Raw genomic sequence first — 20,803 nt, forward strand, 5'->3', positions numbered from 1 at the left:
AAGAGATGCAGTGAACTATCTTATTCCATCAGAGATGGAGACCAAAAATGCACTGGTGCAGCTGGAGGTGGAATTGCATTTTAACAGCAGAGAAAGATGGCCTGACCAATAAATAAATCTAGAAAACTTTCCCAGGACAGATAAAAGAAAGCACATGAGTTACATCGGGCCCTTGAGCCAGTGGTTCTAGCACTACTTTATACAATCGGGAGTGTGTGTCCTAGTCAGTTTCTGCTTAGGCAGAGTGTCTCAAGTGTAAATGCCACATTTAAGTGAGCAGAGCAGTCGACAGGAACGATGTCACACTCTGATCCCTGCTACCCAACTGGATGGAGAAACTGCCAGCTCTTCACAGTTCCTCCTGGGCTGTAATATACTTGCTGAATATCAATTACTATGAGCCAAGGGTGCCCTTAACACTTACTAAAAAATGTGTTTTCCTGGAGCTCATGCGAAATGTGAAAATGGAAGCTAAAATTTCAGAACTTACTCAAGGAAACTACCAAACTGACCTTTTGAAAATGAACCATACTTTGCTCAAAGAATGGTTGTCAATTTGTTTTTGACATTTGTTCCTTTACCGATATGACCCTTAAATTATTCATGCCTACTGGCTCCAAAATGGAATAATAATGGCCTCTCTCTTCAGCCTGTAGACCTCTCTTGTGGTTCACATAGATTTTGAGTAAGAAAGACAATCCAAAGCAGTTTTGGATTTGCCCGAGTCTCATAAAATAATATTCTAGTACAGTCTTTACAACAGTGCCACACAAGATATTCCTTTATGAACAATGGTTTCCAGGGGATACAAACAGGCAGTGATTGCTTCTTTTTAGATGTAATATCCAAATTACTAATAAAGAAGGCTCACAAGTCCTCACAGCAAGCTCAAGAAAGGATTGTCTGGCAGTTGTTCCACCACAGTAGAGGAGTCTTTTCATGGTCATTCTGTTTACAGTTACATAACTCCCTGACATTTGCCTAAAGCAGTCTAAAAATAAGCCAGGCACTGGTGGTTCATGCCTGTAATCCTACCTACTCAGGGGACTGAGTTCTGTGGATCACGGTTCAGAGCCAGCCCAGGCAGGCAAATCTGTAAGATTTTTTTTTTTTTTTGGTCAGTCGTGGGGCTTGAACTCTGGGCTTGGGTGCTATCCTTGCACTCTTCAGCTCAAGGTGAGCACTCTACCACTTGAGCCATAGCACCACTTCTATAAGATTTTTATCTCCAGATTAACCACTAAAAAAAAGCAGGAAGTGGACCCTGTAGCTTAAGTGGTAGAGTACTAGCCTTGAAGCTCAGTGACAGCACTCAGGCCCCAACATTAACCAAAACAAAAATAAAGGTCTAAAAGTCTTGCTTCATTAAGCATCTTTGATTCTGGAGCCTAAAATGGTATCAAGGACAGAGCAAAACTCTATAATATTTAAAGAGTGAATGAGTTTTTGGCCAATGGGAGACTTGAGGATGATTTGAGCTATTGTTTAGATCATCTTTGTACCTCAAAGATTTACTTAAGATGTAAAGCAGAGCCAAGTGTGATGGTACACACCTATACTAGCACTCAGGAAGCTGAGGCAAAAAAGATTGCAAGTTCAAGCTCCGCCTGGATTAGATAGCAACACTGTCTCAAATAAAGGGAAAAAAGATGCAAAGAAGATGACTAACCTTTACAATAGTGATATAAAACTAATAATAAATGCTAATAGTGATGTGGCACTGTTGTATGCCTGTCATTGCATGGAGTTTGTCTGTGTTTTACCCCATGATAGCTTTTTCCAACACTTCCCAGCATGAGGTAATATATTTTTCCCACATTACCATAAGGTAAAGGAGCTAGCTTGAGTCACAGACCCAATGAGTATGAAGAAGGATGCTGCCACAGGCCTGCCTGAGATTGGCACCCCTACATCCAACACTGCAACATGACCAGAGAACTCCTACTCAGGTTAATAAGAACCACATGACTGAAAAGTTCACTGTGATTCTTTTTAATAAGCTTTCTGATTAAATCATACCGTGCTAAACACTCTATTTAGACCCCTGGCATTCCCACTTAGACTCCTAGTTTATAAAGTGGTTCATAATCTTTAGGCCATTGTTGAATGAAGTGCCTCTTTCTTCACTGTAGGCATCTAGTTACCTTTTGTTCTCCTTTTAAGTTTAGGGAAGAGAGATAAAAATAACTATTAGGACTCCATGGGTCTCTTCTGCAGAGAAAGTGATGAGAGGAGGAAATCAACATTAAGTAGAGAGGCCTTTGTTTCAGGGATACTATAAATGACCTCTCCCAGAGTAATGCAAACACCAAGGCAGCATATTGCTTGTGCCTGCAGCTCCCTCTTCCTCCATTCTAAACCTGCCTCCACCTCCAGATACCACAGGCAATTCAGAAGAGTTCCTGGCCCAGGATGTGGGCTCAGCTTTCCTTGATAGACTTCATATGCATTTTCATTTTCTCAATGTTGACACCTTGCACCAAATCAGGCTCTTAGCCACCATAAGTTTTCTGAGCCCCCATCGCTTGGCTAGAGACCTTCCTTTACATGTGACAAAATGAGGTTAGAGCCACAAACCACATACTCTCAAGACCACAGTGGAATTCACTGCAGTAGAGACTACCTGGCGTGAGTGAGATTGCAAGAACCCCTAATTAACCATTCAGACCCTCAACATGACCCTTAAAATGACATCTTCCAAATAAAACACAGCCTCTAGTTTTTGCAAATGGTTCTTATTTCCCAGTGGCCCACAAACTATAATCACAAACATGTTATTTGCCTTCCAGAAACAGTATAGCTTTCTTTGCACCTGTAGAAAGTATCTTCATTTCTTATTTTCTGGTTTGTTATTTTTCTCCTATCTGAAGATGTGTGTTTACTGAGATCCAAATTCAACATTTCATGGTAGACCTTCCAGATTTAAGTGCAAGTTCATTTTGCCCTCCTATGAGGGATGCTGGGGATGGTTTTCAAGCACCTAGTCCTCAGCTGAATCTTATCTTAGATGTCCTCTTTATCGATCTTCAGGCTGATGGCTCTACAAGGTGATCCCTCACCAGTGAATTGTTTAAACAATAGCTGATTAGTATGCATATAAAAATACAGTCAATTGGTTCTCAAGATCTATATGAGAGAGATAATGCATTAACTTAAAAAAAGTTTTTAGATGGCAACATAAGAAAATTGAAAATCAAGTACAGTTGTCTTGATTCAGAGATTTTTTTTAACTCTGGTAATCAAACTGGTGCCACATGGTTTATTTTCAGACATGAAGACTTAGCTTTGCACATATAGGTTTTTTTAATTATCCACAGTTAAAATACAATAAATATAGATAATTAAACATTTCAATTAATTGGCTCTCAAAGGTGAACCAGAAGGGTGATTTACTCAAGCTGATTTGAAGGGAGGAACAGGCAGCATTGTTCCATTTGGTCTGGCTCTGTTGGATTTTCCTCTTTATTGCTGTTAACCAATTTCAAAGGGGATGAGGCTGAAAGTTTGTAAATAGATTAGTATCTGAAAGGTAATTTTATTTCACTAGGAATAGCTTTTTGATGTGGAGAAGAGTAAAAATGTAATTTGGACCCCCGTCCAGATGCTTTTAGCCTGGTAGCAGAAAATGGTTTTTATTTGTTAATTTGTCCTTTTAGAGCTTCTGTAGCCAGTCTTTAAATAGAGCAATTTAGCATTTTGAGCAAAAACAAACTCTGCACCATCCAAGAATATAATTGAAAATTACCCCATACCCATGCAGGATAATTACCTTTCAAAACATATCCAATGCTTGACATCATAGTGGTAATTGCTTAATGATATTATAATTTCATTACGTAGGGACTGCACTGGCAAAATGATGTAAGTTTGAGCCTTTGAAAATTAAGTTACAATGAAAACAAAACCTTTTATGTATGTTTAAAGCACTTATCTCAATGTAAAGTTATACACAATCTCACCCAATTTTTGTGCAAATGTCATTGCTGGTAGTTTTTTAATCCATCCATTTAAAGTTTTGGTTCTAACAGCCACAGAACCTATCTTAGTCCCGTGGTTACAATGCATGAGGTTCGAGTTCTATAGCAATGGAACAAATGCATTTATACAGCAGTCACAGCTCCAGTTTGTATGCATTGTGTAGCAGAAGCGCTACTAATGAATTAGATTCGCCTTGACCCCTTTGCAGTTGGTGATAATGACCCAGGGCCTGTTAGAACAGTTATTTTTATCTTGAAAGATTCCTGACTGGTTGGAAAATGCAGCAAGTTATCTCATTTACTAGCATCAGGTTAAATTTTTATGTGTATTTTTTTGTAAAAGCACAGAATGTAGAAAAGAAGTATATAGCATTTATTTCTTATGTGCTAGAGGTTAGTTTGTCCAAATGTTGATGTAAAGACAGAAACTCTAATATCAGATCCCTGAAAGAGACTTACAATCATCTACCCCAGTGATTTAAACATTCTACCTGATGGAAAAAATTAATTGTACTTTTTGAAGAATATATCATTGTTGGTGTAAGGACTATTTTTATTCTAAGAGGAATTCAGAGGCTGATGGAGTAGATCAAGTGGTAGAGCACTTGCTTAGCAAGTATGAACCTCTTAAGTTCAAATCCTAGTACCATTAAAAAAAAAACCCGCAAGACATCAGTAGCTCACACCTATAATCCTACCTTCTCAGGAGGCTGAGATCTGGAGGATCGTCTAGGCAGGAAAGTCTGTGAGACTTTCATCACCAATTAACACCAAAAAGCTCAAATAATAAAATGCTAGCTTTGAATTAAAAGAATTGAAGGACAGTGCCCAGGCCCTGAGTTAAAGCCCCAGTATCAACACACACACACACACACATCATCATCATCATCATCATCATCATCAACAACAACAACATCACCATCAGAGTATTTTATATAAAACTAGTTGGGGGCTTTTGGTTTCCTTCAAAACTACTTCTACTTTTTTTTCCCTTTGGTACTAAAAAAAATCAGATAATTGGGAAAAGGGAATAATTTGTAAATGAACATACCACTCTATCTACCTTGGATACACTACATTTTCCATGGTGATTATTATAATTATTTTTACTGGGTGCTAACAGTGTGATGAAGGTTATCTTACTTAGTCCCATTTAGATCTGTGACAGCTACTATTAATAACATGACTTAGGAAATGGAAACTCAGAGCAATGAATTTCCCCAGTGTCCTACAGCATCAATGTGGTAAACATGGGATTTGGATTCGACCTTGGCCCTTGTCTACATTTGTTGTGTCACATGCCTGAAGAAAGCCTTTCCCAATTCATACTTTAAGCTCTCTCACTACTGCTGGATATTTTGAGTTATTAAGTTAGAGCTTATTCCTCATGATTATTTTAGTAGTAGTAATAGTAATAATAGTAATAGTAGCTTTTATAGTAACTGTAACTATCATTTATTGAACCACTTCTGTGTGATGACTATCAAAAGGTTCAATTTAAACTTCCACAAAACCCTATAAAATAGGCATTGTTCATAAATAAGGAAATCTAGGTCCACTGAGGTGAATTAACCCACAGATCTGCAGTCATACAAGCAGCACACAACAGAGCTCCCATTTGTCCTCAGACAGATCGAACCTGGGGCCTGCAGCTTCTCTCAGCACCTCTGCAGTATCGACTCCCCATTTCACTACTTGTTAGTGAAATGTAGTGGTTGTAGTGGCTGCTTTTGTTTTGTATATGGATGGTTCTCATCTAAACCAGCCATGACTCCCTCTGTCACATTGGGAGCACACAGTAGATTTATTGAGGAACTGAAGTCTTTCCATTCTCTGAAGCACTCAAATGTTAAAAGGATGATGGCATTAGTATTTGAAAGTAAAGAGCATACCTGGTCTCCTTTGATGTGCAAAGGGGACCCAAAGGAAGTCGGTCATCTCTAGTATGGACTGCACATTTGAAAAGCGATTGCAGGCTCTCCACCTAGAGGAAGAGGTATAGAAAGCAGGCCTCCAGGACCACTCTTAGAGTAATGAAAGGAAAGGAAAGAACAATCTTCTCTGCCTTCCTGATCTTAATTAGAAATTGTGCCAGGTGCTCGGGTCAGCTATACTATTAATCCATCGTGGTCCTGTCATACTTCAAGGATATAAACCATCATAGCTAAGGGCACAGAAAATCATCTGGTCTCCTGTCCTAAGCAGGTTTATCTACAAAATTCTGCATCAGTGGTTGCCTCAGTTACTGCTTCACACTCTATAGAGATTATATTCCATTTGCTGGTCAACTCTACTTCTGAGTAAACTCTTCCTAACTTCCTATATGTTACTTGAAGGAAGAAAGGCTGCTGTCACTTTTCCCAAGCTTTCTCCTTTCTGGAGTTCATAATATTAGCCCAGTTTCTTTCGACTTAATGAACTCTGCCTCTGCTCATTCATGTGGACTGTGTCATGCTGACCAATCATTTCTGATAGGTAGGAAATAAAATTTCTTTTGTTTCCAAATCTGATATTTGAATATGTAGGACACTTTTTTTTTACTCTTTGCTATGCTTAAGATCTTTTAATGTAATAGCTCCCAATTAAATGTGTTACACCACTCCCTTCACAAAAACATCAGGCATGGTGTCAAAAGATAATTTTAGGTGCATTAAGATTTTGAAGAGTTTATTGGAGCACACAACTCATGAATCACTTATCACTAGACCACAGTGCTGGGGCTCCACTAAAAAGGAGACTAGCCGGGAAACTTTTATGACACATACTTGACAGCTAGGCCAAGAGATACATGTAATTGGTTAAAGTGGCAATCCCTAGTTAGAGCTTAGATTAGCAGCTTCTGATCGAGCTGAAGTTTTGTTTTACTATTCATATTGAGTTGGTCTTCTGCTTGCTTATTATGTGTGAACCCAAGGCACCAGAGCCAGCCCAGATTAATGCTTCTCAATTTTTTTTTACATATTACATTACAAAGGACACTGAAACCTGAGTTTGTCCCCCAACACTGCATTGAATTCACCAGGCAACCTTGTATGAGCTATCTCATCTTTCACACTGTAAGAGAGGGACAGTAACACCTGCCTATTCCACAGGCTCCTCAGTGTCCAAGGAGCTAGTGTGTGAGGAAATACTGAAACATCGAGGCTCTACCAATAAAACAACAGCAAGCAAGGTACCCCTTTTAAAGCCACTTCCCAAGAAATGTGACTCCCCTGATGGCACATTTCACCGCTTCAGTACATGTCCCTTGAGTACAAGATCGACGTCTTGAAATCTTTATATCCCTGACACATAGCTCAATGCCTGGTTCCAGGAAAGATCACATTATATATTTTTCATTCATCACAAGAAGGATGGCTCTGGTTGGGTTTCAAACCCTCACCACCTGGTCATGCTCTTGAACCTAATTCTAGTTTGTCAATGCCCTAATGATGACCAAGCACCAGGTAAAATGAGACTCAATCACTGCCACCTTCCATTACTCTGAGCAACGAAGTTTAAGATCATGGGGTTTTGGGTTTTTTTGTTTTTGAGAAACAGTCTTGCCATAGTCAAGCTAACCTCAAACCTAGTATTATTCTGTTTCAGCTTCCTGAATACTGCAATGAAAGATGTATGCCCTGCCTGCTTAGAACATAGGCTGTTTATTCACACTTTGCAGAAACAATTTTGCTGAGCCTGTGTTACTTGCAGTGCCTTGTTTTATGCCTACTGCCCAAGCCCTCAGGAACTGGGCCTTGGACTCAAGCTATAGGCTTCCTGTAGGAAAGAGTGTTTTTGCTAATTACCCCCCTTTACCTTTCTTCTACTACTCTTCTCTTTGGCTTAGAGGTCAGAACCTCAGCCCCTGAATTCCTTCTACAGAGACTTTCTGGAGGGCTCACTTTCAAAGACCAAAGTACTGGGAACATCAGAGATCTCAGGAAGCATCTTTGCTTAAAAAAACAAACAATCTTTTTTTTGTAGTGTTAGGAATGAAACCCAGAGCATTGTTAAGAAATTGTTTTACCACTGAACTACATCCCCAATCCTAAAACATTGCTTTGAATTTCATGTCATTTACTGAAACTGTTCATTACTTAGGTAGTAAGTGTTCTCTTCATCCAATCTGCCTAAATCACCATCACAAGAAAAACCAGGCCATGTTTATGTCCCCAGCAAATGTAGACCATCCCTACCACTAAAATCGCAGATGGCATGGCAGACAGTTTTCCAATGTGTTCTCTCCTTTATATATCTTATATTTGTCTATGACATTATCTTAATCTGTATTTGTTCAGTAGCCTTTGGGGGATGCAGGAATGAAAACTGGCTTTCTGTTTTGCCATTGAATCTGAGTTTTATTGAATTCTATATAGCTTTGGCCCATGTGCAAGTTTAGAACTGATAATTAATTTTGAATCCTTTCTATTTCCCTAATCCTAATGAACATAACTGTTTAGTCTTTTGGCTCTGTGCCTTTCTTCTTGCATTGAAAGAAAAAAGTCTCCATGTTGTTTTTGTCCTTTTGATTGTGAAGCTGGCCCTTTCCATCACTGGCTTTTCTTCTAGATCTTACAGTGCTTATGTGGTGTGTCAACATTTCCACAACATTCCTTCTTCCCAGCCTTGGTTTAAAAAACAAAACACTTGGTTTTAAAAAAAAAAATCCTGCAGGAGAAATGGTGATCCCTGCCTCATCATCCTTCTCATGTGGCATTTAGGCATCTAGGCCCGGTGTACAGCTAACGCATCTGTGGCTCTCCTTTCCTTCTCTGCAGGTGAAGAAGATCTGAGTGTGGAAGAGGATGAGGAAGTGTTGACTCTGTTGTACGACCCTTGTCTAAACTGTTACTTTGACCCCCAGACTGGGAAATACTACGAGTTGGTATGATTCCCTCACCCAGGCTTAAGAGTAGCCACCTAGTCAGTGCAGAATAACAGCTTGAAGTCTGTAGAAAAGGTACCACAGCCTGTGTTTTGGCTACATGGGCCCAAGGAATCAAAAGGAATAGAGAGAAGTGAAGTTGTTTTGTAAATAATGTTCAATGTTAAGAATACCTACATTCTTTCTGTAGACATGTGTGACTTTTGAAATTGTGAAGGAACCCAAAGACAAGATTTTAGGACTTTTAGGACTTTAAATTGGTTCTTATTTGTTTATTCTCATCTTATAAGTTTTATTTCAAGTATTTTATATACACAAATTAAGAGTTACTCATTCAAATTTTTTGCAGTGTTAATCAAATGATGGGCTTGATATACTACAGAAAATGTATTCTTGTTTAAAAGATATCTGGTACCTTTAGTTTTATGAAGTATTTATATTAAAAAATAAAGTGTGACAGTCTAAAGATTATCTTTTAAACTGCCTTTTTCTATTTACCATACAGTCTTTCCTAGGTTAGTTTTGTTGTTGTTGTTTTTGTCGGTAGTGGAGCTTGAACTCTGGGCCTGGGTACTGTCCCTCAGCTCTTCAGCTCAAGGCTAGCACTCTACCACTTGAGCCCAGCACCACTTCTGGCTTTTTCTGCTTATGTGGGGCTGAGGAATCGAACTCAGGGCCTCATGCATGTGAGGCAAGCACTCTACCACTGAACTCCCATAGGCTAGTTCTTACTGATAGACACTTAAAAAAGAAAACAAACTGGTCAGACTTCACAATCACATTTTATTGGCACTGGCCCCACTATTTCCATTTCATTTTAGTTCATCCAGAGTGTGCAAAGATCATAGCAATGTTAATCATTTGAGCTACTTACTCATTGTGCTTGTTTTACTCTTTAATCTTTTACCAATTATCTTGGAGTTCTTAGCATCTAACTCTGTGGATCCAGATTTAACAAGAACTCACCCTTTGAACACAGCATACCTGTGACTTGGGCCTTAGAAAAATCTGGAAAGCTTTCTTTGGTCTGAATCACAAGGCAAAAGTTGTGTATTTCCTACATTCAGGGAGACAGCCTTGAATTGTGTGCCAAGTCATTAATATTGAGCTCGAGGAAGTACTTATTGTATTAGCAGGCATATTTTGTTATTTAATAAAGATTTTTAATAAAGAATACCCTAGGAAATGAAAAATTATTGGTGTACAGTTGAATTTGATGGTAGTACTATAATTTCATTTAATGTTGCCCGATTGAGGAAATAATAGCTTTTACTTTCATGAGTAGATTTGGGCTCCTGTTCAAGGGATCATACATTATGTAGAACCATGTTTGTATTTGATAAGCTTTTAATCCTATTCTTCTCAAATATACCTTTATTATGAATTTCTAAGCCCGTCATACTTACAAAATGAAAATCCACAAATGAGGCTTCACAATGCATGCAGAATAATATGAGCTGGGTTTTCTTGATGTTGACCTTGAAGGCTGGAGTCCAGTAGGAAGGCCTTCTTCTGCTTTAAATAGTCTCAGGACTATCCCCATAAATAGAGAAACCAGGTAAGTCTGTGTTCGTTAAAACTCATAAATACCAAAAAATACCTTGAGCTGTTTTATGCAAACAACTTAAGGGTACGAAGTGAACCCCAGTGCAGAATGCTACAGATGGATTTGAGCTAGGACCTCAATGATGATAGAGAACTCTATTTGGATTCTTGAGTTGTAAGTACAGATATCCTTCATCCCATCCCAGAATTTGAAGATAGCCAGAACAACAAGGCTCCAGAGGCCCCAGGAATCTGGGCAGGGATCCCTGGAGCAGGCAGCTCACAGTTGCTCACAACCATTGAAGAACACCAATGCCTGTGTTATGCTTTGTTGTCTCCAGTCTCTTCTCAAACTGCAAGAAGTTGGTAGGCCAACTTCTCCGGTATTCCCAGGACGATACAGAATGAAGGTGAAAGAGTCCCTGAAGAAGAAAATGGTGCTGCTGACAGTATCCTACAGGATGCTAAACAAACAAAAAGTGTCTACCTTAGAAATCTGGAAGTGTTCTCTGCTGCACACCTCTGAGTGATCTTGCTGCCTTCTCTCTTTCTCTCTCTCTTTCTTTATAACTTTGTCAGCTACTCAGGCCTCCTGCCAGAACACTTAACTATTCCACAGCCCATATATCCAACCACTCAGAAATAGTAACACACAGGTTAATATTAACACACCCATCCAACACACTTATGATCCCTTTCAACAGACTTCAGTATGTCCAGACTGCTTGGACACTCTTAGCCCTGGAGGGAGGGGTCATACCAACTCAATTTCAATTTAAAAGTACTGGAGTTGGGATTTCATTTGACCTAGTTTGATCTACTAGCCACCAGGACCCTCTTCTACGAATGTGAGAGGGAGGTAGACAAAAAAATTTCTTGTGAACTGAGTAGATATTCCAGAGGCACTTTCTACATAAAGCTTAGATACTTTCTACATTTTGTTTGCCATTTAAAACAGCTTTATTTCTGTTGAGCAGTTTTCTACAGAAGGAACAGATGTACTTTACATTACCACCTTTTTTCGGGGGGGGAGTGGGTTGCCAATTCTTGGATTCAAACTCAGAGCTCGGATGCTATCCCTGAGCTTTGGTGCTCAAAACTAGTGCTGTACTACTTTGAGTCACCACATCATTTCTGGTTTTTTGGTAGGTAATTGGAGATCAGAGTCTCACAGACTTCCCTGCCCTGGCTGGCTTGGAAATGTGATACTCATACCTCAGCCTCCTAAAGTAGCTAGGGTTACAGGTATGAGCCACCAGCACCCAACTACACTGCCACTAGTGCAATTAGTCTAGGTGGAAACTCATTTAAGAGGTTATGTGTACCCCCTGGTTTTCAACTTTGGCTACAGATTATAATCTCCAGGGAAACGACACCCATGCTGCACCAACAGAGATAGATTTGACTGGTCTTAAGTGCTGCCTGGACTTCTGGAGTTCTGTTGTTTTTTTTGGGGGGGGAGGGGAGGGTCCGGCCGTGGGGCCTAAACTCTGGGCCTGGGCGCTGTCCCTCAGCTCTTCAGCTCAAGGCTAGCGCTCTACCATATGAGCCACAGCACCACTTTTTTTCTTTTTGCTTATGTGGTGCTGAGGAATCGAACCAAGGGATTCATGCATGCAAGGCAAGCTCTCTACCACTGAGCCACCTTCCCAGCTCTGGAGTTTTTTTTTTTAACTTCCTCTAGCAATTCAAGGTTGAGAATTGCAGTCAAAGTTGAGAACCTTACTATAGGTTGGGCCTGATATGAGGACAGTGTTTTTGCTTAATACTATATATACCTTTGGGAAAGAAGCTATAGTAATAGTTTCTATTTTCAAGACCTTAATTTCTATTTCTTATTAAATGTAAAGCATTTATATCTCTGGAATGGACCAGAAAAATGGATAAATGGATTAGCTCAATAGGGAAGACATCTTTTTTTAATTATTATTTTTTATTGTGAAAATACTGTACAGAGGGGTTACAATTACATGGGCAAGATAATGAGTACATTTCTTATCAAGCATTGTAGCCTCCTCCTTTGTTTCCCCTTCCCATCCTCCCCCTGCCCCTCCACCCAATCTCCTCCCCCTTCCTCCCACCCCTCCCCCACACCAAAGTCGTAAAGTTCATTTTCGACATACAACTTGTACGTCTCATTGTTGCAATGGGTCCACCTGTATCCCTATTTAAATGATTTGTTTTTTCCCTTCCCCTCCCCAAATTATTTCAACATCAAATACAGTGAAAGCAGGGGTTATACCGTGGGAGAGGGACATACAAAGCAACAAAGAAATAATCTTATAAATGTGTTGGAAACGATCGCATGAAAGAAAAAAACATTTGAATAATATCTTAGGGTTCATTTCCCTAACATCAACTTATCTGACCTTTTCTGCTTGACTCAGACATATACTAGTTATTGCAAATAAGGGAAACCATGGGACCTATGTTTCTTTGGGCCTGGCTTACTTCACTTAATATAATTTTTCCAAGTCTTTCCATTTCCTAACAAATGGGACAATGTCATTCTTTCTGATGGAGGCATAGAATTCCATTGTGTATATATACCACATTTTCTTGATCCATTCATCTACTGAGGGGCATCTGGGTTGGTTCCGTATCTTAGCTATGGTAAATAAGGCTGCAAAAAACATAGTCGTGCTGGTAGCTTTAGTGTGGTCTTGTTTGTGAACATTTGAGTAAATGCCCAAAAGTGGGATTGCTGGGTCATAGGGGAGCTCTATGTGGAGTCTTTTGAGGAACCTCCACACTACTTTCCAAAGTGGTTGAACAAGTTTACACTCCCACCAACAATGCAGTAAGGTTCCCTTCTGTCCACATCCCCTCCAGCATCTGTTGTTATTAGAGTTCTTGATTATAGCCATTCTAACTGGGGTGAGGTGGTATCTCAATGTTGTTTTGATTTGCATTTCTTTTATGGCTAGAGAGGTTGAGCATTTCTTCATGTGTCTATTGGCCATCCTTCTTTCCTCCTCAGAGAAGTTTCTCTTTAAGTCTTTAGCCCACTTATTTATTGGGCAGTTGTTTCTTTGAAGATTTGTTGTTGGGGGATTTAATATTTTGAGTTCCAGGTATATTTTAGATATGAGAGCCTTGTCCGTTGTATGGCTAGTGAAGATCTTCTCCCAATCCATGGGCTTTCTATTGATCTTGCTAGCTATTGTCCTTTGTCATGCAGAAGCTCTGCAATTTCATGCAATCCCATTTGTCCAACCTTTCTTTGATTTGTTGTGTTTCTGGATCTCTATTAAGAAAATTTTAGCCTGTGCCAAGGAGATCTAGGGTTTCTCCTATTCCATCCTGTAATGTTTTCAGAGTGTCTGCTTTGACTCCGAGGTCTTTGATCCATTTGGAGTTGATTCTGGTGCAGGGTGATACAGAAGGATCTAGCTTTAGTTTTCTACAAGTAGTTAACCAATTTTGCCAGCACCATTTACTGAAGAGGCTGTCTTTCTTCCATTCTATTTTTTAGTTCCTTTTCTCAATGTTGTTTTGATTTGCATTTCTTTTATGGCTAGAGAGGTTGAGCATGTCTTCATGTGTCTATTGGCCGTCCTTCTTTACTCTTCAGAGAAGTTTCTCTTTAAGTCTTTAGCCCACTTATTTATTGGGCAGTTGTTTCTTTGAAGATTTGTTGTTGGGGGATTTAATTTTTTGAGTTCCAGGCATATTTTAGATATGAGAGCCTTGTCCATTGTATGGCTAGTGAAGATCTTCTCCCAATCTGTGGGCTTTCTATTGAAGGGAAAGACATCTTAAGATAATTTTTCAAACTGACTCTCGTGTAGTCAACACTTGCAGATGACTTTCAGTCATCAGTCTATAAATTGTTATTTTTACATAACCCAATTAATAGGAACTATGAAAAATAATGGTCAGCTTTATGTGGTACTAGATCAATGATTTTGTTTCCCTAGGAGTTCATAAGTTTTCTCTCTCAATGAATTTTTATTTTCCATTAAATAGTCAACTTATGCAAAATACATACTTTTGTAAAATATCATGCTCTGTAGTATTTCTCCATAGTTTTAGACTGGCTTCATTTAAATTATTTGTTTTAAACCCATCTTCCTGTTTTTGAATTACAAACTCTGTTTAATAACTAAGTATAGTATAGTCACACAATGTGGAACCCCAAGGATAATTAATTAAAATAACTAATTTTTAAATTGCCCTGTGGCTTCAATCACTGATCTAGCTGCTGGAAGTTGCTGGGACTATTTTTAAAGCTTTGGTATGACAGAAAATATGGCACCAAAACTTAGTTTATTCTAGGTCACAGCCAATGACTCTTAAACTGTAATCAAAAATTGGGGGAATAATGAAAATTAAGAATTGCTAAACCATGTATGGTTGTGTAACTTCTATTTCATACATCATTCATTTTTTGCATTTCAGGAAAGCTAGGCAATAAAGAGAATTCTTGTCAAGCAAATCCTATTTTCTCTTTTTCTCCCAGTATAATAGTTGAGATAGAATCATCTAATTGGACCTAGGAAGGACAATCAAGAACATTTCTTTCAATCCTCGGACTCTACAATTGAGAAAAATGAGATTCAGATTGGGAAGCTAATTTTCCAAAGGCATTCAGTTTCAGAGAGCAAAATGGAATCCTTGATTCCTCACTTCTGAAACACTGCTTCTCCCACTGTGGGGAAACTAAGGTGAGAATTTCAATGACAGGCTCAGATGGACACCCCACTCTCGCACAGAGCAGGCTGCTAGGTAGGACTTTGAGATATGTGGCTCTCAGCATTTCCTTCTCTTCTCTCTGGGCCAGTTCTTTCTTCCCTAAATTGCCATCCTTTATACCACAAGGTTCAGCATTGTCCATCATATATTCCAAGAAACAAGATTTCCATTGCCTGTTCATAAATGCAGGAGTGAAGAATAGGTCCATGGTCCAAGTTGGAAGGTACTGGAGAAATAGGCTGGTCATTCGTCTTTGCTGGAGAGGGTTTCGGTGGCTTTTTTTCTTCTTCTTTTTTTTTGTTTTATTTTTTTGTATCCATTGCTTGAGCCATACCCCTAGTCTTGCAGTTTCGTTATTATTTTGAAAATGGAGTCTTGGAGACTTACCTGCCTGGACCTATGAACTTATGGTCCTCTGGTTTTCATTCCCTTAGTATCTAGGATTGTAGGCATAAACCACCAGTACCCATTAAAGCTTCATTCGCTTTACTAAATGAACATACCCAAGAAGTTTCCAAGGGAGAAGTGGAATTTGCAAGGACTTCTCAAATGCATTTATCTACAGAGCATTTTTCCCCTGGAGCATCTCAGAATCTTATCCACCCACAGAACTGCTGAGAAGTGCCACTGAAGACCATCGCTTGTCTGCAGCCTGGGAATTCTGACTCCCACAGGCACTGGAAGAAATGTCCTCCAGTTTGCTTGTTGTGTGGTTTGGTGCTTGATGAGTTGTTATATTGTTTAAGTGGGAGTTGCAAGTTGTTTTGCCTTTTTTCCCCATGGTCTACTTTGCCAATATATTTCACAGATCTCTAACCAGGCTGTAGCAAAATTATTGTTCAGACTCACTTTTCTCCCAAAACAGGTCATATTGAAACCTGAATATTACCTATATCTGGGGCTTTGGTTTTCTCAGATTAAAAAAAATCTTTCTCAAAAATATATATGAAAAATATTCTTTCTCATATTTAATTATATGAACTTATAAGTTTGTATAACTATAAGTAATATAGTTAACTCATTGCAAAGGATAAATCTAAGTGAAGGTTCATTGTGAATAATTGAGCTTTATATCTTAATGAATATTCTGGTTCTGGTTTGTGTGACTTTAATATAATTTACAATCACATTAAGTCAAAATAATTTGACTTATAAGAATTAAATTACCAGTAAACATGAGCCACAGATAACACTAATTTCTACTGCTGACATATTCTTCTGTACTTAATCACCTGTAATTCTGTGAAGCATTACAGAAGTGAAATGTGGGAAATAGTATTGATTGGTTTTTATCAGCCCAACTTATCATTGTCAGGGTTTATGCTGAACCTGGCAAGATTTAAGCATACAAACTTGTTCCTAATAGTAGTAAGTATTGTCAATATTTTAATCTGCAGATCAGAAGAAATTACCTCTAATTTGCTATAGTGAAAACTTATCTTAAACATTGGGAAAAGAAGGTCCATAGGATCTTCATAGTTGAAAGTTATCTGTGAGTATTTAACCTGAGTCTGGAAGGAGAAATTATTCTTGGTTAATTTCTGATCATATGCCATTCTATATGATAACTTCTACTAAAGATGGAGTTACAACAAATGAATCATGTGATGGGATTGAAATTAGCCCAGTTTTGCTTGAGACCTTCCTAAACCAAGATTATCTTTAAAAGAAAATCAGTCAAAAGTTCATTATTTGGTTTTCCTTCTGTATTAGTCAACTTTACACACAACAAAATATCTGATACAAGCCACTTATATCATGAAGAATTGAGCACACAATTTTGGAGGTTCAAAGTCTAAATGACCCAGTATCTACACTGTGGTGAGGCCCACCTCTTATCTACACTACCTTATAGCAAGGATCTCAAAAGCGCTAAGCAGTAATTATAATCCCACACCAAGAGCAGATAGAAAACAAGGCCAAATTCAGGCTTTTACAACCGTGACAACTACATTGGAAAGAATGTTCCCATTTGATCTAAAGAGGTCCCATTAGACCCTACCTCTTAAAGCTTCCACAGGAATCATAGCAGCTTCTCTTGGGAAGCCAAGTCTACTCAGAGAATTAGGGGACATTCCACCATGCTACAATTGCAAAAATGCTTACAAACATTTAAAAACCCCAGAAAATTATACACTTTAGCCAATTGAATTGAGTTGGCTTTTTAAAGGGCTTCCTTTTTCCTTTAAGTTCTTTTTGGGTTTTGGGGGGTGTTACTTTATTTTTATTTTTTATGTTTTTAATTTATTGTACAAGTGATGAACAGGAGGTGTATAGTTACATAAGTAAGGTAATAAGTACACTTCTTTTTAAACACTGTTACCCCCTCCCTCATCATCTCTAGCTTATCACTTCCCACTCCCCTCCCTCCTGTTGTAAAGTTTATTCTCAACATAGTGTCTAGTGAGTATCATTGTTGCATTAGTTCATCCTTTGTCCCACTGTTTCTGTGATTTCCTTTCCCTTCCACGGGTCAGATCAAGACATAGATACATAGATACAGAAAACTAAAACAGAAAGAAAAAGCAGAAATAATTGCATACAGGACATAATAAGAACCTCTGATTTCCAATTCTGTGAGTTCATTTGCTACATTTCATTATATATGGTCCTATGCACTTAGTGATTGGTCTATTGTGATCTTCTAATAAGTATATATAGACATAGTCTAGTTATTTTATTGTAAAGGTGATGTACAGAGGGATTACAGTTACATATGTCAGGTAATGAGTACATTTCTTTTTGAACCTCTTCCCTAATTTTATCCCAGCTTTTCCCTCCCAACCTGCTTTCCACACAAGTTATATAGTTCCTTTTCAACACAATGTGAGTATCACTGCTGACTTAATTCACCCTTTGTCCCACCATTTCTGTTCCCCCCTTACACTCCCCCAAAACAGATAAACTTACATACATATTTATAAAATACGGAATTCAAAAACAGAAACAAAGAAGAAAATAAAAACAAAAAGCAAAATAACCAAAAAACCTCTTGTTTCTATTTCTTGGAGTTCATTTAGATAAACATCATTTTATATGATCACACACACATAGCTATTGAGCCTTTGTGATCCTCTCCTAAGAATATCCTCTGTTGGTCTCTGAATGTTTAGAGTCCTGTTTAATCAGTCATGACCAAGTGAAACTTTTTGCCTTTTACTATCCATTGGGTTTACTTGTAGATTTATAGGCATATTCTAATTATTACAAATGAGCAAAACTGTGCAACCTATGTTTCTTTGGGTCTGGCTTACTTCGCTTAATATAGTTTTTTCCAGGTCGTTCCATTTCCTTACAAATGATGCAATATCATTCTGATGGAAGCATAGAATTCTATTGTGTATGTATACCACTTTAATTTCTTTTTGATTGGTCAAAGAAATCAATTGTATCTATCATGGGCTAATTTATTTTTCATTTTTATTTGTTGTGCCAGGGTTTGAACTCAAAGCCTGGCACTTGTTCTATCACTGGAGTCATAATCCCCAGCCAAATGCAGGCTAAATTTAGTAAGCAAAATATCTGCCCATGTGCAGAAACATACACACATATGTGTGCACACGCACGCACACACACACACACACACACACACACACAAACACACACACACACATACACACCAGTCCTTATCTTAGACTTTTAATATCCAGATAATTCTAAAATTCAATTAAAAAAGAAGAAAATAAAATTCATCTAGACATCTATGTCAGAATAGTTTAGTTATAATATTTCTAACTATTTCAAGAGTTATGTTAGATGTTAGGTACTCTCAAGAATATTTTAAAGTGGTTTGTGCTTGTTTGTTTGTTTTTATTTTTAGTGGTGTTTGAGCCAGCCTCTAGCCATAAAACTGGCTCTCTTTTAGCTAAGTTTAAGAATCCATTCATGCTTCAAAGCCCAGAGAAACAGAAAAAGAATATTTTCAGAGATTTCTGCTATAATCTTCTTTAATACATTTTCAATGGTCTGCCATCATATAGCATTTTTTATATAATTTAGGGAATTTCTTTCTGTTTGGCCAGTTATTTTTAGTCTAATATAGAGACTGTCAATAGTGACTGCACTGTGCATCTAACAGCATTCTACAGAAATTTTCATATGAAGATTTTTATGAAGATTCTTATCCTTCCTCCAGTCTAGACTGTGAAGTGAGCAGAATGATATTTAACAGCTCCCCTAAATGATCCTGTTGTATAGACAAGGCTAAGATGTAACAGTCAAAACCTGCTATCATTTCTTGTCTTTCCTTCTCTTTTTGACTTCGCATGGTGCTTAGCATAAGCAGTTTGGATATTTCCAAGAGGACATGGTATCTATGACATCCAACAGTTTCAATCAGCAAACTAAGCATCACTTGACAGATTGTATCTGTGGGCAATCTAGTAATGTCCAGATGACTTACTCTAGCCCCATGTGGTTGCTGATTGTTAGAACAGAAGAAAAAAAATACTGTTTGGGTTTGCACTCTTCAGTCTCATGGTATATACAGTTCAAATTAAACAACTCATTCTCCTGCCAGTCATATCTGTGTTTCTACTTCCAAACTGATCAAAAGAGGAAGATTAACTGAGCAAATTAAAGTGATGGGAGCCACTGTTTCAGACTAGAATCAATACATAGTTACCCCTTATCCTGGGGGATAGGTCTCAAGAACCACCCCACACACACACACCGTGGATACCTCAAACTGAATAGTACCAAACCTTGAAGATGATACCTTTTATTCCTATGTATCCATAAAATCTGATGGGATTTAATTTATAAATTAGTCACATATACACAGTAAACATAGGATGATTAGGCAGTATATTGTAATAGAAGTTGTATGAATGTGTTCTCTCTGGTGTCATATTTTCAAACCTCAGTTAACTACAGGTAACAGAAAGTACAGAAAAGACAGAGTGTCCCTCCCAGATAAGGCAGCACAAAGTAACTACTCTATGACTAGGATTATCCAGTCACAAAACTATTCAATTCTTAGTTACATTAAGTCAAATCCTATTAGGAAGCTTGGGGTTTTCTATTTACAGTAGCTCATAGATCTTTTTTCCCTCCACATCAAAATGCATTTATTCCAATCTGAGCAAAAATGTAGACATATGGCTATAGCATTCTTCTATATGTGAGAACTGAGGAAAGGTTCTGGAAAATTAAAAGCCCTGTTTAAATCACCACTTCAGGCTTCTAAACCTTGGGGTCAAATCTATAGTGCACAATCTCAAATGGGAAGTACTCTGGCTTTGAAGAATGAACACATTTTAGACAATAGAAGACAAGGCACAGAAAAGAGGACAAGAGCAGGAAGATGGGTGAAGGGAAACAGCCAGGTAATAATCAAGTCAGAGGGGACTTGGAGGAGCCAAGGATGTGTGCAGTGTGCAAACTGGGTGATAACCATTGAGGATGAGAACCTATTTTTCTAAAACCTTTAAGGACAATTTGATCTCTGCTAGCTGGAAAACTTAAAAGCGATTCTGACTAATGAACTACTCATTAAAAAGGCTCAGCACATAGTAAGCACTTAGTGACTGTTTCCAGTTGTGGTGATTACAGTGCTTGGACTTATTAGACAAAGGACTTTTCAAGTCTGGACCTCCTAATCAGGTACAGTGGCTCATACCGATAATTCTAGCTGCTCAGGAGGCTGAGCTCAGGAAGCTCAAGGTCCAAGACAAGCCTGGGCAAATAAATCTAAGAGACTCTTTCACAACCAATTAAA

The 20,803-nt window shown here is 38.3% G+C and overlaps 1 protein-coding gene across 6 annotated transcripts in view; it reads left to right on the forward strand.

The window, feature by feature from the left end:
• The window catches only part of LOC138815316 (protein CFAP20DC-like), a 200,762-nt gene extending 190,752 nt beyond the window's left edge, over nucleotides 1-10,010 (forward strand). For all 6 annotated transcript variants that reach the window (XM_070004655.1, XM_070004659.1, XM_070004660.1 and 3 more), the window contains one exon: nucleotides 8,738-10,010. In XM_070004655.1, coding sequence (XP_069860756.1) covers nucleotides 8,738-8,850 — 113 coding nt within the window. In that variant the 3' untranslated portion in view covers nucleotides 8,851-10,010. The remainder of the gene's footprint in view (nucleotides 1-8,737) is intronic.
• Nucleotides 10,011-20,803: the final 10,793 nt, after the last annotated feature.

The sequence above is a fragment of the Dipodomys merriami genome, unplaced genomic scaffold (genome assembly GCF_024711535.1).
Source record: "Dipodomys merriami isolate MVZ:Mamm:240054 unplaced genomic scaffold, mDipMer1.0.p SCAF_638, whole genome shotgun sequence".
In the NCBI taxonomy this organism is placed as follows: domain Eukaryota; kingdom Metazoa; phylum Chordata; class Mammalia; order Rodentia; family Heteromyidae; genus Dipodomys; species Dipodomys merriami.